At 50.0% G+C, this 15,086-nt stretch overlaps 1 protein-coding gene across 1 annotated transcript in view; it reads right to left on the reverse strand.

Moving 5' to 3' along the window:
- The window catches only part of LOC116836537 (uncharacterized), a 50,686-nt gene extending 35,827 nt beyond the window's left edge, over positions 1–14,859 (reverse strand). Inside the window, exons 1-4 of the mRNA XM_075071703.1 lie at positions 14,578–14,859; positions 10,254–11,042; positions 9,543–9,659; positions 8,076–9,169 (exon numbers count right to left, since the gene is read on the reverse strand). Of these exons, the coding sequence (XP_074927804.1) occupies positions 8,076–9,169; positions 9,543–9,659; positions 10,254–10,287 (1,245 nt within the window). The 5' untranslated portion in view covers positions 10,288–11,042; positions 14,578–14,859. The remainder of the gene's footprint in view (positions 1–8,075; positions 9,170–9,542; positions 9,660–10,253; positions 11,043–14,577) is intronic.
- Between the last annotated feature and the right edge of the window lie 227 nt (positions 14,860–15,086).

The raw sequence follows: 15,086 nt of genomic DNA on the forward strand, positions 1-15,086 counted from the left end.
CTTTATACTTGTTTTAAACCTGCTGCCTATTAATTTCATTTGGTGACACCTAGTTTTTGTGTTATGAGAAGTAGTAAACAACACTTCCTTATTTATTTTCTCAAAGCCAGTCATGATTTTATTGGCCTCAACCATATCTCCCCTTAGCCGTCTCTTTTCCAAGCTAAATAGTCCCAGGCTTATTAATCTCTCCTCACACAGAAGCCGTTCAATACCCTTAATAATTTTTGTTGCCCTTTTCTGAACCTTTTCCAATTCCAATATATCTTTTTTGAGATGGAGCGACCACATCTACACCCAGTATTCCAGATGTGGGTGTACCATGGATTTATATAGAGGGAACATGATATTTTCTGTCCTATTATCCAACCCTTTCTTAATTATTCCCAGCATTCTGTTCGCTTTTTTGACTGCCGCTGCACATTGAGTGGATGTTTGCACAGAACTATCCACAATGACTCCAAGATCTTTCTTGAGTGGGAACAGCTCATTTAGACCCCAACATTTTATACGTATAGTTGGGATTATTCTTTTCAATGTGCATTAATTTACATTTATCAACATTAACTTTCATCTGCTATTCTGTTGCCCAGTCACCCAGTTTTGAGAGATCCTTCTGTAGCTCTTCGCAATCTGCCTGGGTCTTAACTATCTTTAATAATTTTGTATCATCTGCAAATTTTGCCATCTCACTATTTACTCCTTTTTCCAGATCATTTATAAATATATTGAATAGGACTGGTCCCAGAACAGACCCCTGGGGGATACCACTATTTACCCCTCCCCATTCTGAAAACTGACCATTTATACCTACCCTTTGTTTCCTCTTTTAACCAGTTACCAATCCATGAAAGTACCTTCCCTCTTATCCCGTGGCAACTTACTTTGCTTAAGAGCCTTTGGAGAGGCACCCTGCAAAGGCTTTCTGAAAATCTAAATACACTATATCCACTGGATCCCCTTGACCCACATGCTTTTTGATCCCTTCAAAGAATTCTAGTAGATTGGTGAGGCATGATTTCCCTTTACAAAAACCATGTTGACTCATCTATGTCTGACAATATTGTTCTTTATTATAGTTTCAACCAGTTTGCCCAGTACTGAAGTCAGGATTACAGGCCTGTACATGCTGGGATCATCTCCGGAGCCCTTTTTAAAAATTGGAGTCACATTAGCTATCCTCCAGTCACCTAGTACGGAAGCTGATTTAAATGATAGGTTACATATCACAGTTAGTAGTTCTGCAATTTCACATCTGAGTTCCTTCAGAACTATTGGGTGAATCCCATCTGGTCCTGGTGACTTATTGCTGTTTAATTTATCAGTTTGTTCCAAAATCATCTCTAACCATACCTCAATCTGGGACAGTTCCTCAGATCTGTCACCTAAAAAGAATGGCTCAGGTTTGGGAATCTCCTCACATCCTCAGCTGCAAAGATTTCGTTTAGTTTCTCCGCAATGACCTTACCGTCCTCAAGTGCTCCTTTAGCACCTTGGTCATTCAGTGGCCCCACTAGCAGTTTTGCAGGCCTCCTGCTTCTAATGAACTTTAAAAAAATTTGCTAATACTTTTTGAGTCTTTGGCTAACTGCTCCTCGAGTTCTTTTTTTGGCCTTCCTAAATGTATTTTTACACTTCTTTTGCCAGTGTTTATGCTCCTATCTTCCTCACTAGGATTTAACTTCTACTTTTTTAACGATGCCTTTTTGCCTCTCATTGCTTCTTTTACTTTGTTGTTTAGCCACGGTGGCTCTTTTTCGGTTCTTTTACTATGTTTTTAATTTGGGGTATGCATTTATGTTGTCTTTAAAAAGTTTCCACGCAGCTTGCAGAGATTTCACTTTTGGCTCTGTACCCTTTAATTTCTGTTTAACTAACCTCCTCGTTTTTACATAGTTCCCCGTTCTGAAATTAAATGCTACAGCGTTGGGCCACTGTGGTGTTTTTCCAGCCACAGGGATATGAAACGTAACTATATTATGGTCACTATTACCAAGTGGTCCAGCTATATTCACCTCTTGGACCAGATCCTGTGCTTCACTTAGGACTAAATCAAGAATTGCCTCTCCTCTGGTGGGTTCCAGGACCAGCTGCTCCAAGAAGCAGTCGTTTAAGGTGTCAAGAACCTATATCTCTGCATCCCATCCTGAGGTGGATATGTACCCAGTCAATATGGGGATAATTGAAATCCCTCATTATTATTATTGAGTTTTTTATATTAATTAATTGTTATATTAATAGCATCTCTAATCTCCCTGAGCATTTCACAGTCACAATCACCATCCTGGTCAGGTGGTCGGTAATATATTCCTACCCCTATATTGTTATTGTTAGAGCATTGAATTTCCATCCATAGAGATTCTATGGTACAGTTTGACTCATTTACGATTTTTACTTCATTTGATTCTACACTTTCTTTCACATATAGTGCCACTCCCCCACCAGCACAACCTGTTCTGTCCTTCTGATATATTTTGTACCCTGGTATTACTGTATCCCATTGATTAAAATTTCACCAAGTTTCTGTGATGCCTCTTATATCAATATCCTCATTTAATACGAGGCACTCTAGTTCACCCATTTTATTCTTTAGACTTCTAGCATTGGTATATAAGCACTTTAAAAACTTATCTCCTTCTAGCTGTCTGCCATTACACGATGTAATTGAATGGGACTCTTTTTTATTTGACTGTTTCTGATCAGACCCTGCCTGTGTCAGTGGATCACAGCTCCACAGGAATAAACGGGGCCAGATCCCCAGCTGGTGTCAGTGGATCACAGCTCCACTGGGATAAATGGGGCCAGATCCCCAGCTGGTGTCAGTGGATCACAGCTCCACCAGGATAAACGGGGCCAGATCCTCAGCTGGTGTCAATGGATCAAAGCTCCATGGCATAAACAGGGCCAGATCCCCAGCTGGTGTCAATGGATCACAGCTCCACCGGGATAAATGGGGCCAGATCCCCAGCTGGTGTCAATGGATCACAGCTCCACCGGGATAAATGGGGCCAGATCCTCAGCTGGTGTCAGTGGATCACAGCACTGTTGACTTCATGGAGCGACACTGATTTTACACCAGCTGAGGATTTGGCCCCTGTGGTTTTGCAGCACACAAACACACATTTTGCACGGATTCCCCTAGTCCGTGCAACGAGATGAACATTCACCCATAACAAAGAAGTACCAATTAAAAAAAGAAAATAAAGCAAGCAGAGCTGATCTTCCAAATTACCCACCCCCTCACCCCAGTCAACGGCCCAGGGGGCTGGGATTGTTTAACCAGGGTCTGCAAAGCATTTAGCTAGCAGGATCAGCTGCAGGGCAGGGGTCACTGGCAGGCATGGGGTGGGAAAGTCTCTTACCTTCGCTCCAAGGGGAGCAGCTCTTGGGGGCAGAGGCTGCTCAGTGGATGGTGTCTTCCTCCTGGATCTGGGGTCCCAGCTCTTTTGTTGGGCGGGGGGGAGGGCGGAAGATCTGTCTCCCCTATAGGGAAAGTCCTGGGCAGGCCGAGGTCTCTGCCCTGGGATGGAAGAGCCTCCTGGCAAGCCGTAGGGCTGAGACTCCCTCGGTAGTAACCTCTCCCCGCTGCGGGCGGCCGGGGCTGGAGGATCGGGCAGGGACACAGCAGCGCCCAGGAGTTACCCTGTAGCGAGTGAAATCCGCTTCCTGCTGCTGGGGCTATGTATGACCTCCCGGCACCGCTCCCCCCTCCGCCCCCCCAGCGCCTCCTGGGTCCTAGCGAGACCCCGATTGCTCTGCAGCCACCTGCCTCTGGGGTGCAGGCAGCAGCTCCCAGCTTTGCATTGAGCGGCCTAGGGTGGATTAGCGGGGGCTGGAGAGCGGGTGACCCAGAGGGGAGTAGGGTGACCGGATGTCCCGATTTTATAAGGACAGTCCTGATTTGTGGGTCTTTTTCTTATACAGGCACCTATTACCCCCCGCATCCCCCACCCCGTCCCAAATTTTCACACTTGCTGTCTGGTCACCCTAGAGGGGAGTATGTTTGCGGGTGGGGGTGTTGTTAGAAAAATCTAACCCCATTTCTGCCTCCTGAGACAAGCGGTGGGTCTCCTTAAACAACAGTAGGGGCAGGCAAACTTTTTGGCCCCAGGGGCACAGCTGGGTACGGAAATTGTATGGCGGGCCATGAATGCTCACGAAATTGGGGGGCTGGGGTGTGGGAAGGGGTGAGGGCTCCAGCTTGGGGTGCAGGCTCTGGGGTAGGGCTGGGGATGAGGGATTTGGGCTACAGGAGCGTGCTCCGGGCTGGGAGCGAGGGGTTCAGAGGATGGGAGGGGGATTAGGGCTGGGGCAGGGGGTTGAGGCATGGGAATGGGTCAGGGGTGCAGGCTTCAGGCCGCGCTTATTAAAGCAGCTTCGTGGCCAGGCGGCTCTCAGCACTACCCTGTCCGCAGGCCCTGCCCTGCAGCTCTGATTGGCCATGGTTCCTGACCAATGGATGCTCTGTCAGTGGGAGGCTTTAAAAGCATCTCAGTGGATTGAACCCTGGTAGGAGGGGCTGCATCGGCCGTGTAATAAAAGTGACCTAAAATGTTCCCTCGTGCAAAGCGTAGGACATCTGTCTGCAGAAAAAAACAAAACCAAAAAACACCGCAGGGGGTGTCGGGGTGTGAAACGGACTCTCACCCCTTCTGAAACTTTCCCCATCACCATTCTCGGTCACCCCAACAGGCTGAAGAATAACCACCACTTTTCACACCCGATTAGCGCCTCCTCCTGATTGAGGGACAGAAGCGGCTGTGGTGAAGTTGGCTCAGGTCGGGGATTTCCAGGGAGCTGCTGGTGGTTTTGTACGAGAGAGAGAGGGAGGGGGAGGAAACATGCAGGGTGAGGAAGGAAGGGAGGGAAGACAGGAGCCGACAGACTTCCTGGGAGGTGGTCAGTCCATTCTGGGGCATGACTTCCCCATTTCTGTAATGGAAAACAAGCCTTCTGGGCAGGGCTGGGTACATTGACCACACTCCCGGTACTGGTGCCTCAAGGTACTAGCTAGAACAGTGGTTCCCAGTGGTCCTAAAGGGGCCTGGAGGAACATTCGAAGGGAGCGCAGTGGGGCCCGTGCCACCCCCAAGGGGAGCAGGGAGAGAGCGCCACCCAGCCCTGCTCTGCCTTCGGCTCTGCTCCGGTTTGTCTCCTGCCCTTGGCCCCCGGCTCCAGCCCAGCTCCACTCCCCGCCCCAGCTCCGGCTCAGCTCCCACCCCGGGATCCACTCCTGGCCCTGGCCACGATGCCACTCTTGCCCCGGTCCTGATCCAGGCCCCACCTCTGGCCCCTGGCCTCAGCCCAGCTCCAGCCCCAGCTCCACCTGCCCTTATTCCTCGTCCCCAGTTGTACCCACATCTCCGCCTTCAGCCCAAGCTCTCCTGCTGAGTCAACAGTGCAGGAATGGAGCCGGGGGGGAGGACACAGACAGATTCCATTACTGGTAAGGGTGGGCATGACAGGAAAAGTTGGGGCCCCAAAAGTGCACACACAGCCCATGGGTCTGGGGGCCCTTCCCCAGCCTCAGACCTGCACACAGCCCACAGGTACCCCCACCTCCACATTCTCCTCTGATTATCAGAGAGGACACAAAATCCCCTCAGATTTTGCCCTTTCCCTCATTATTGAATTCTCTCAGATTTCGTCATTTCCCCCTGTATTTCTGAAATATTGATATAAAACCCACCTCGGATCTGAGGGGATTCCCCCTCCCTGCTTTTTTAACTGCACCAACATCTTGTTTTGGAGGGAAATTATTGTCCTGAGTCATTCCCCGGATGGGATAGAGGAGAGGATAGTGCAGGGGACGCGGGTGGGACTCAGGAGCGAGCACAGAGATGCGGCTGCCTCTGGGGTGGGACATGGGGCTAGATCCACAAAGAGAAATTAGAATATGTCTTCACTGCAATGAAAAAAACCCACTGCAGCCAGTCTCTGAGCCCAGAATGACTGGCCCAGACTGGCACGGCTCTGTTCTACAGGGCTGAGCACAGCAGTGTTGATGCTGGAAAAGAAAGGTACTTTGGAGGGTGAGGAGAAAAAAAAAAGAAACATAGGTCTGTAGGAGGAATAAGACACAGCCCCCCTGTCATGGGGACAGCAAGCAACAGTGGAGACACACAGAGTCCCTGGCCTAAAGGGCAGAATGGGGAACCCTGGTATGGAGGATGGAGAAATAGGGGGTACACAGAGCCCCTGGCCAGAGGGGGAGAACAGGAGAGCCTGGTGGGGGGGGGAGGAGGAACGAGGCAATGGGGTATGCACAACCCTTGGCATTCTGACACCAGCATTGCCCCTTTTGCTAGCCAGTATTGTGAGTGTTCATGGGCTGTTTCCATTAGCAGGATAAACGGATTATTTAGTCCTGTTTATTTACAAAGAGCGCACACACAGGAGCGTTTCCCAGGACACAACAGGAACAAACAGCAGCAGGTGGTTTCCTGGCTCCCAATCTCCAAGCCTGCCTCTTGGGCCAGTCCTGTGCCCCAAGCAGAATACACAAAAAAAGAATGACGCATTGTGTTGGGCACTATCACAACGCCTCACTTTTAAGCATCTGGTAAAATCACTGTCACACTCAAAGCCCGAATTAGACACCTAAGCAACTACGGAATGAATGACTTGTGCGGCCTCTTGGTACGTTAAGATAGAAGTGCAATGAGGCTACAAGCCTCAAGGTCTGTAAGACAGTAACTTAGCTAAATTAGTCCAGGCACATGATCCAATGTGGTGGCCACCCAACATTTTGACTGATGACAGGAGAAGCAACAAAATCTTGGCTGTATGGCCAACTTAAGAACCACCCACAAGGCAGAGGAAGGCCAAAGCTCAGATACAGCAACAAAGTCAAGCAAGGCCTGAGGAAATTCAAGCATTTCCACTGACAACTGGGAGAGTCCTGCCCATAGCCGCTTCCTTTGGAGAAGCCGGGTCAAGGTTGGTGCAGCCACTGCGACGAACCAGCAGAGAGCCCAGGCTGAAACCTGCATTCGAGCCAGGGACCAGAGTGTGCTTCAATGTCCGTCTGGTGAGTGAAGCTGTACAGAGCTGCCAACTTTCTAATTTCCCAATAATAATAATAGGGGATTTCAATTATCCCCATATTGACTGAGTACATGTCACCTCAGGACGGGATGCAGAGATAAAGTTTCTTGACACCCAGCAGGGCCGTTCTTATGTTCCCCAGGGGTCTCAAGCCCCACTCCAGCCCAGACCCTGGCCCCACTCCGCCCCTTCCCCTAAGACCCTGCCCCACCCACCTCTTCCCACCCCCACTCCACCTCTTCCCGCCTCCGCCTCTGAGCATGCCCCATCCTCGCTTTGCCTTTTCCTGTCCCTGTTCCTCTCCCTCCACCCCCCAGCTGCTCACCGGCAGTGAGGGGCGGGGACGAGGAGGGAGCTGATCTGCAGGTGGCACCCACTATTTTTTTTCCTGGGGTGTGGATTTTTCATACCACCGAGTGATGTAGTTATGCCAAAGTAAGTATGTAGTGTAGACCAAGCATGAGATTCTATTCCCTGGATACGTCCTCAGATGGTCATTAAACCTGAAAAGCCATTTGGCATTTAAAAAGTTGGCTAGCGTACAGACAATGGCCTACCTGAGCAACCGACTCAATTTAACTTCCTGACTGCAAGGAGAAAGTGACATTGACAAGCGCCTATGAGATGGACAGCCAGGAAGCTGAAAAATTCCATTTTACCCCTGAAACTGTTTGTTTGTTTGTTTTTTGGAGACTCCTTTGTGTAAAAAAAAATTGTGGGTTTTTTTTTACTTTTTGTCCACATTCAGAATGAAAATATTTTCAAATCCACAAACTTTTCCACAGGAAAAGATGCTCCTGTTTCAGGCAGTTATCCCTGAGAACCAAAAGCTGCTAATGTGTGTGGGAACTAGGAAATGGATCCTTCATGGAGTCTCCGTGGTCCACTATGGTGCAAGTCTGCTTGAAGCATTTTCCACTCCAAGGACATTTCAGAGGTGTCTCCCTGTATGGGTCTGCTGATGTCTCATGTGACCAGAGCCCCAAGTGAAAGTTCTACCACAGTCAAGGTTTCTTTCTTGTATGGAGTCTTTGATGTGTAATTAGGTTTGAGCTCTGACTGAAGCTTTTCCCACAGTCCAGGCATTTATAGGGTCTCTCTCCAGTGTGGGTTCTGTGATGCGTAATAAGATGCGAGCTGCGACTGAAGCTTTTCCCACAGTCCAAGCATTTGTAGGGTCTCTCTCCGGTGTGGATAACCTGGTGTGTAATAAGGTTTAAGTTGTCATTAAACCTTTTCCCACACTCGAGGCATTTATAGGGGTTCTCGCCCGTGTGGATTCTCTGATGTGCAAGGAGCCGTGAGAGTTGAAAGAAACTTTTCCCACAGTCAGAGCATTTAAAGGGTTTATCCCCAGAGTGGAGTCTCTGATGCCCAATGAGGGCTGAACTGTCACTAAATGTTTTCCCGCACTCCAGGCATATAAAGAGTCTCTCTCCCGTGTGGGTTCTCTGGTGTCTAACCAGGGCTGAGCTCCGATTGAAGCTTTTCCCACAGTCGAGGCATTTGTGGGGTTTAACCCCCGTGTGGATTCGCTGATGGTTAATAAAGGCGGAGCCATCACTAAACATTTTTCCACATTCTGGGCACTCGTAGGGTCGCTCGCCCGTGTGGACTCTTTGGTGTGTAATAAGCTGGGAGCTCTGAATGAAGCTTTTCCCACACTGCAGGCATATATAGGGCTTTTCTCCCGTGTGGAGCCTCTGATGCCTAACGAGGTGCTCTCGCTGATTAAAACTTCTCCCACACTCAAGGCATTTAAAAGGCCTGTCTCCAGTGTGGAGTCTCTGATGTGAAATAAGGTTTGAGCGCCGATTGAAGCTTTTCCCGCACTCGGCGCATGTGTTGTCTCTCACTCCTGATGGGATTCTCTGCTGGGCTCTGGTTTCCTTGGGGTCTTTGCAAACTCCCCCATGATCAGTGGATTTACCCACTTTCTGCCCTTGATGGGTTCCCAGCTGCCTCTCTGGCTTGTGCCCATTTCCCCAGGCATTTCGCCGCTCATGCCTCTGGGAAAAACTCCCTTCAGATCTTTCCAATAACATCCCACATGGTTCCACTTGCTCAGGACCTTCCTGCTGCAGATTCTCGTCTGTGTTTTCACTCACCATCCCATCACCTGCTGGGACAGAGAGAGAGAGAGGATCCAGACAGGAGTCATTCCAGTGCCAGAGAGAAACAACAGGAGAATAGAGAAGAGGTTTAACAACACAATAACTAGATGAAATACTGAGAAATTCAATGCTGTCCCCACATCCCAGCCAAACAGCAAGAGGGAAGTAAAGTCATGGAGGGAACTCCTGCCAACTGGCAGCCAGGGTGGGTGTGAAGCTGTGAGTGACACCTGCTAGGGGGACATGGCCCTTTCTGGCTATAGCCCTGACCTGGGTGAGATGAAGCAGAACTGAGGGCTCTCGCTCACAGTACATTTATGGGAGTCCCAGCTGTTTCCTTCACTCCCCGGGTGGTTTGTGCTCGTTTCATTGATTCCTCACCTGTGCGGGTGCCTCTTGGGCTCTCCCTTCCCTCGCAGGCCTGGAGATCCGGGACCCACGGCTCTTCCCCGCGCTCCAGCCGGGCGATCATTTCAGGTTTGGGAAGGGGGAATCGTGCTCAGGGGGTGAAATCAGGTGAGATCAGGGTGTGTCAGGCACTGGGAGAGGATTTGTCACAAAGAACATTCCCTGATCTTAATCTGACCCCGCGTTGGGCTGCGGGGGGGAGACACGGAATCTGAGTGGATGGGAATATGCTCACTGAGCCCCCAAGCAGGGGATGTGCTCCTCTCAGTACGAGCTTCCAGGATCTGTGCACCCTGGGGGATTTGCTGGTGAACACACAGCTTAGCTTGTCAGGCGCTGCCTATTACTCAACCTGCAGAGCCTGGCAACCTGCCCAGGGATAGACCTAGTCCCAGGAAGGGAGGGGGAGAGGGATTCTGTGTGTGAGTGAGAATTAATACGGGCAGGTCACCATGCTACTTCCGCCCCTTTGAAAGCTGTGGAGATGGGAACAAATTATCATCTCCTCTATCTTCCTGAGTCCCCTGTTCCATGGGAGCGGGGTGGAGAGGGACGTCTCTCTCCCAGGGGGTCTGGTGACCATGGGGCTCATAGCCCTGAAATCTAATTGATTGAGAAAGACCAGAAATGGGAACATCACAGATCCCACGGTTTCTAATAGCTGAGGGGACGGGAATCCCTTACCCAGCGAGGTCACCGTCTCGTAGTTCTCCTGCATGACGTCCCTGTAGAGGGCTCTCTGAGCGGGGTCCAGCAGAGCCCCCTGCCCCTGGGTGAAATACACAGCCACCTCCTCGAAGGTCACTGGCCCCTGGAACAACAAAAGTCCCTCACTCAGTGCCTGCTGCTCCAGCCACAATCCCGCTAGTCACGGGGGAGGAAGGCTGATTAAACAGACACTCGGAGAGGCGTAGGGGGGTGGAGACAGAGTAGCAGGATCCCACCCTCACCCTGCTCAGAGCAGCCAGGAGGGTTCAGAGTGGGGAGAAAGAGAGAGGGGAAGGACCAATGAAAGAAGGCAGGAGCTTCATGTCCATCACATACCTACTAGCCAGAGGCTGATACGGGAGACAGACCCCCCAAAAAGGGTCCGGGAAGAGAAACCCCAACAACCCCTCCTCTTTCCTAGGAGCTAGATATGAGGGACAAGGCATTTCTCCCTGTACCTCGTTGGCTGCCTCTGGCTATTAGGTTCAGGCTGCAGCACTGGGAATCTGGTAAATTTCTCCAGCCTCGTGCAGGTGAGGTTGTTCCCTGTTCTAGGAACGGGGGGATTTCTACCCTCTCCCAATGGCCCCTGTTCTAAAAATCAAGGCCCTGACTGAACAGTTCCAGCAAGGGAATCACACTTGGTTCCCACCTGGATGTGTGTATTTTCCACCCCTTCTTCTCTAGCAAAACCTTGCTGAAAATCCCCGAGCTGCATCGCATCTGCTGCTGTCATTTCCCTTCCTGTGTGGATCTTCTGCAGCCCTGTCAGGGCAAGAAAGGTGTTTGGGGACATTTCACCAGGGGGCTTTTGTCCATTTCACACTCCGATTCACTCCAGGCTGTTTCCCAAAAGACAGACTTTCTAGAATCGGTGATGCTGGGAAAACACCGGTTCATTTTATTCCAGCCCCTCCCACCAGCACTAACCCCCACCCCCACCCCACCCCCAAGACAGTTTAAAACGCTTTCAGTAACAGAGTCTCTGAGCCAAACTCTAGGAAAGAGGAAAATCAAAGGAGTGGCCATCCTTCACTGGGGGAACTGGAAAAGGTTCACAGAACCTTTGTTTCAGTTTTCACCAAGAAGGTTGGTGACGCTTGGACATCTAACATAGTGAATGGCAGTGAAAATGGGGTAGGATCAGAGGCTAAAATAGGGAAAGAACAAGTTTAAAATGAGCCAGACAAGTTGTTTGTCTTCAAGTCACCAGGGCCTGATGAAATGCATCCTAGAATCCTCAAGGAGCTGGCTCAGAAGATATCCGAGCCATTTGCGATTATCTTTGAAAAGTCATGGAGTACGGGAAAGATTCCAGAAAACTGGAAAAAGGGCAATATTACGCCCTTCTATAAAAAGCGGAATGAAGACAATCCAGGGAAATACAGACCAGCCAGCTTAGCTTGTATACTCAGAAAGATAATGGAGCAAATAATTAAGCAGTCAATTTGCAAACATCTAGAAGATAATAAGGTGATAAGTAACAGTCAGCACAAATTTGTCTAGAACAAATCATGTCAAACCAACCTAATAGCTTTCCTGACACAGTAACAAGCCTTGTGGATGGGGGGAAGCGGTAGATGTGGGATATCTTGACTTCAGTAAGGCTTTTGATACTGTCTCACATAACCTTGTCCTAAACAAACTAGGGAAATAAAGTCTAGATGGATACTATAAGGTGGGTGCAAAACTGGTTGGAAAACCATTCCCAGAGAGTAGTTATCAGTGGTTCACAGTCACGCGGGAAGGGCATAACAGTGGGGTCCTGCAAGGATCAGTTCTGGGTCCAGTTCTGTTCAATATCTTCATCAAAGATTTAGATAATGGTGTAGACAGCACCCTTAAAAAGTTTGCGGATGATACCAAGCTGGGAGGGGTTGCAAGTGCTTTGGAGGATCGGATTAAAATTCAAAAAGATCTGGACAAACTGGAAAAATGGTCTGAAGTAAACAGGATGAAATTCAATAAGGACAAATGCAAAGTGCTCCATTTAGGAAGGAACAATCAGTTGCACACGTACAAACTGGGAAATGGCTGCCTAGGAAGGAGAACTGCGGAAAGGGATCTGGGGGTCATAGTGGATCACAAGCTAAATATGAGTCAACAGTGTAACACTGTTGCAAAAAAAGCAAACGTCATTCTGGGATGTATTAGCAGGAACGTTGTAAGCAAGACACGAGAAGTCATTCTTCTGCTCTACTCTGCACTGATAAGGCCTCAGCTGGAGTGTTGTGTCCAGTTCTAGGTGCCACATTTCAGGAAAGATGTGGACAAACTGGAGAAAGTCCAAAGAAGAGCAACAAAAATGATGAAAGGTCTAGAAAACATGACCTATGAGGGAAGATTGAAAAAATTGGGTTTGTTTAGTCTGAAGAATAGAAGACTGAGAGGGGACATGATACCAGTTTTCAAGTACATAAAAGGTTGTTACAAGGAGAAGGGAGAAAAATTGTTCTTCTTAACTTCTGAGAATAGGAAAAGAAGCAATGGGCTTAAACTGCAGCAAGGGAGGTTTAGGTTGGACATTAGGAAAAGCTTCCTAACTGCCAGGGTGGTTAAGCACTGGAATAAATTGCCCAGGGAGGTTGTAGAATCTCCAACACTGGAGATTTTTAAGAGCAGGTTAGACAAACACCTGTCAGGATGGTCTAGATAATACTTAGTCCTCCCATGTGTGCAGGGGACTGGACTTGATGACCTCTCGAGGTCCCTTCTAGTCCTATGATAAGGGCAATGAAGATGATCAAGGGTGTGGAATGGCTTCCATATCAGTGTTCAATAAATGAGACAGGAAACTCTTAAAAGACTAGTATCACCTGGCGAGTTAGCCAGGAAAAGGCAAAAGCTGAGGGGGTTTTACATCACCAGTGGGTAGTTAGAGGGAAACGGAAGGCGAGAGTAACAGGGAGGGCAGGGAAGAGTGTGTTTGGTGTAGGGTGACCAGATGTCCCAATTTTATAGGGACAGTCCTGATTTTTGGGTCTCTCTCTTGTATAGGCTCTTATTACCCTCCACCCCCTGTCCCGATTTTTCACATTTGCTGTTTGGTCACCCTAGTTTGGTGGGGAATAGTTAATCATTTAGAAAAACCTCACCCCTTTAGTGTCCCTGAGACAAACCGTGGGTCCTCTGGAATTCCACAGAGATAGGGAGATTTCCTTAGTATCAATGTGCTGACGGGGACATGTTATAGATGAGAGGGCTAAAAGCACAGAATGAGGCCTGAATGACATGCAGTCCTGTGTTCATGAAGGATGCAGCATGTGAATCTGTTCTTGGAGATTGGATCCTGACACCCACACATAAGGGGATGGAATTAACGCGGCCTGTGAGTGCTGGACTTTACAACCTTTCATGAGTAATACTGAGCTAACCCTTACCTGACTTTTTTTATTTGAGCTGGTGGGACTTTCCCCTTGGCGGTTTGTTTGTATGCCACTTTGTCTGGCGATTGCTGACTCCGAAGGAGTGCGGATTGGTACTCGAATCATCGCTGACTGTAAATACAAATTTGTCAAGTCAGATCCTCCACTGGCAGACATAGGCCATCGCTCCACGCTAGAGTCGACGCGGCCAGATCCGCAGCGGATAGGAATCCAGCCATAGCTCCACTGGCTTCATTTACACCAGCTGAGCCTCTGATTGTGTGTGTCACACGCATTGCTCCCGGATGTCCCAGCTGTCAGTACAGATGGGAAAATTCAGTTGTGCAAACTGACATCACCAGCAGAAAAGACCAAAAAACCAGACCAACAACACCCCAACAGGCTGGGATGATCACTTCCACTAAACTCCTCAGGGAACAGAACATGGGGCTGAGCAGGACTGGCGCTAGGGTTTTCAGCGCCCTAGGCAGATGGCAATTTTGCTGCCCCAGCGCGCTGGTCCCGCAGCTCCATGGAGCTGCCACAGTGGTGCCTGCGGGTGGTTCACTGGAGCCGCGCAAGCAGCTGACTGTCTGCAGGCACGGATGTGGCTGCTGCATCCAAGCCGCGGACCGGCGGACCACCCGCAGGCACCATTGCAGCAGCTCCACGGGAGCTGCCTGCCGCCCCCTCCGGCAGTGCCCTGACCCAGAGGACACCCTGGGCTGCCGGCTGCCACGGCGGCGCCCTGACCCAGGGGACACCCTGGGCTGCAGGCTCCCTAGTAGCAGTGGCCGCTCAACCATTTAAAAAAAATTTGGGAGTGCTTTTTGGCGCCCCCAAATCTCGGCGCCCTAGGCAACCGCCTAGTTCGCCTAAATGGTTGCACCGACCCTGGGGCTGAGATAGTATAACTGGAGCGCTCACCCCCTTACCTGCCCTCCAAGCGGTGCCCTCACTGAGAGCAGAGGCTGCTCATTGGGGGTGGTCTTCCCGCCCAGGTTTGGGGTCGCCTGCTCTTTGTTTTGAGGTGGAAGGTCTGTCTTCCCTTTATAGGGTGGCCTGGCCAGGCTGGGGTCTCTGCACGGGGAGAGTCTCCTGGGGGAGCAGCAGGAATGTTACTCCCCTCTTCCAGGTGCAGCCAGGGCTCTGGGGTCCCCAGCTGCAGCCCCCCCAAAGCTCGGGGATCTTGCAATAGGGACAGTGCCAGGAACCTGAAATTCATTCACACAGCCAGTGCAATTCACTTCCTGCTGCCAGAGCTGCATGACCCCAGCCATGGCTCCATCCCCAGCTCCTCCTGGGTCCTAGCGATACACCCACCGCATTGCAGCCACCTGGCTCCAGGCCCCTACCTCTGGGGGCAGAGGGGGGGCATGCAGGTCCCCTAGACATGGGCAGCCTCTCCCAGTATTCAGGGAGATTCAAACCCCGAAGCCTTTAT

Source organism: Chelonoidis abingdonii, chromosome 12 (assembly GCF_003597395.2).
Source record: "Chelonoidis abingdonii isolate Lonesome George chromosome 12, CheloAbing_2.0, whole genome shotgun sequence".
Lineage (NCBI taxonomy): Eukaryota > Metazoa > Chordata > Testudines > Testudinidae > Chelonoidis > Chelonoidis abingdonii.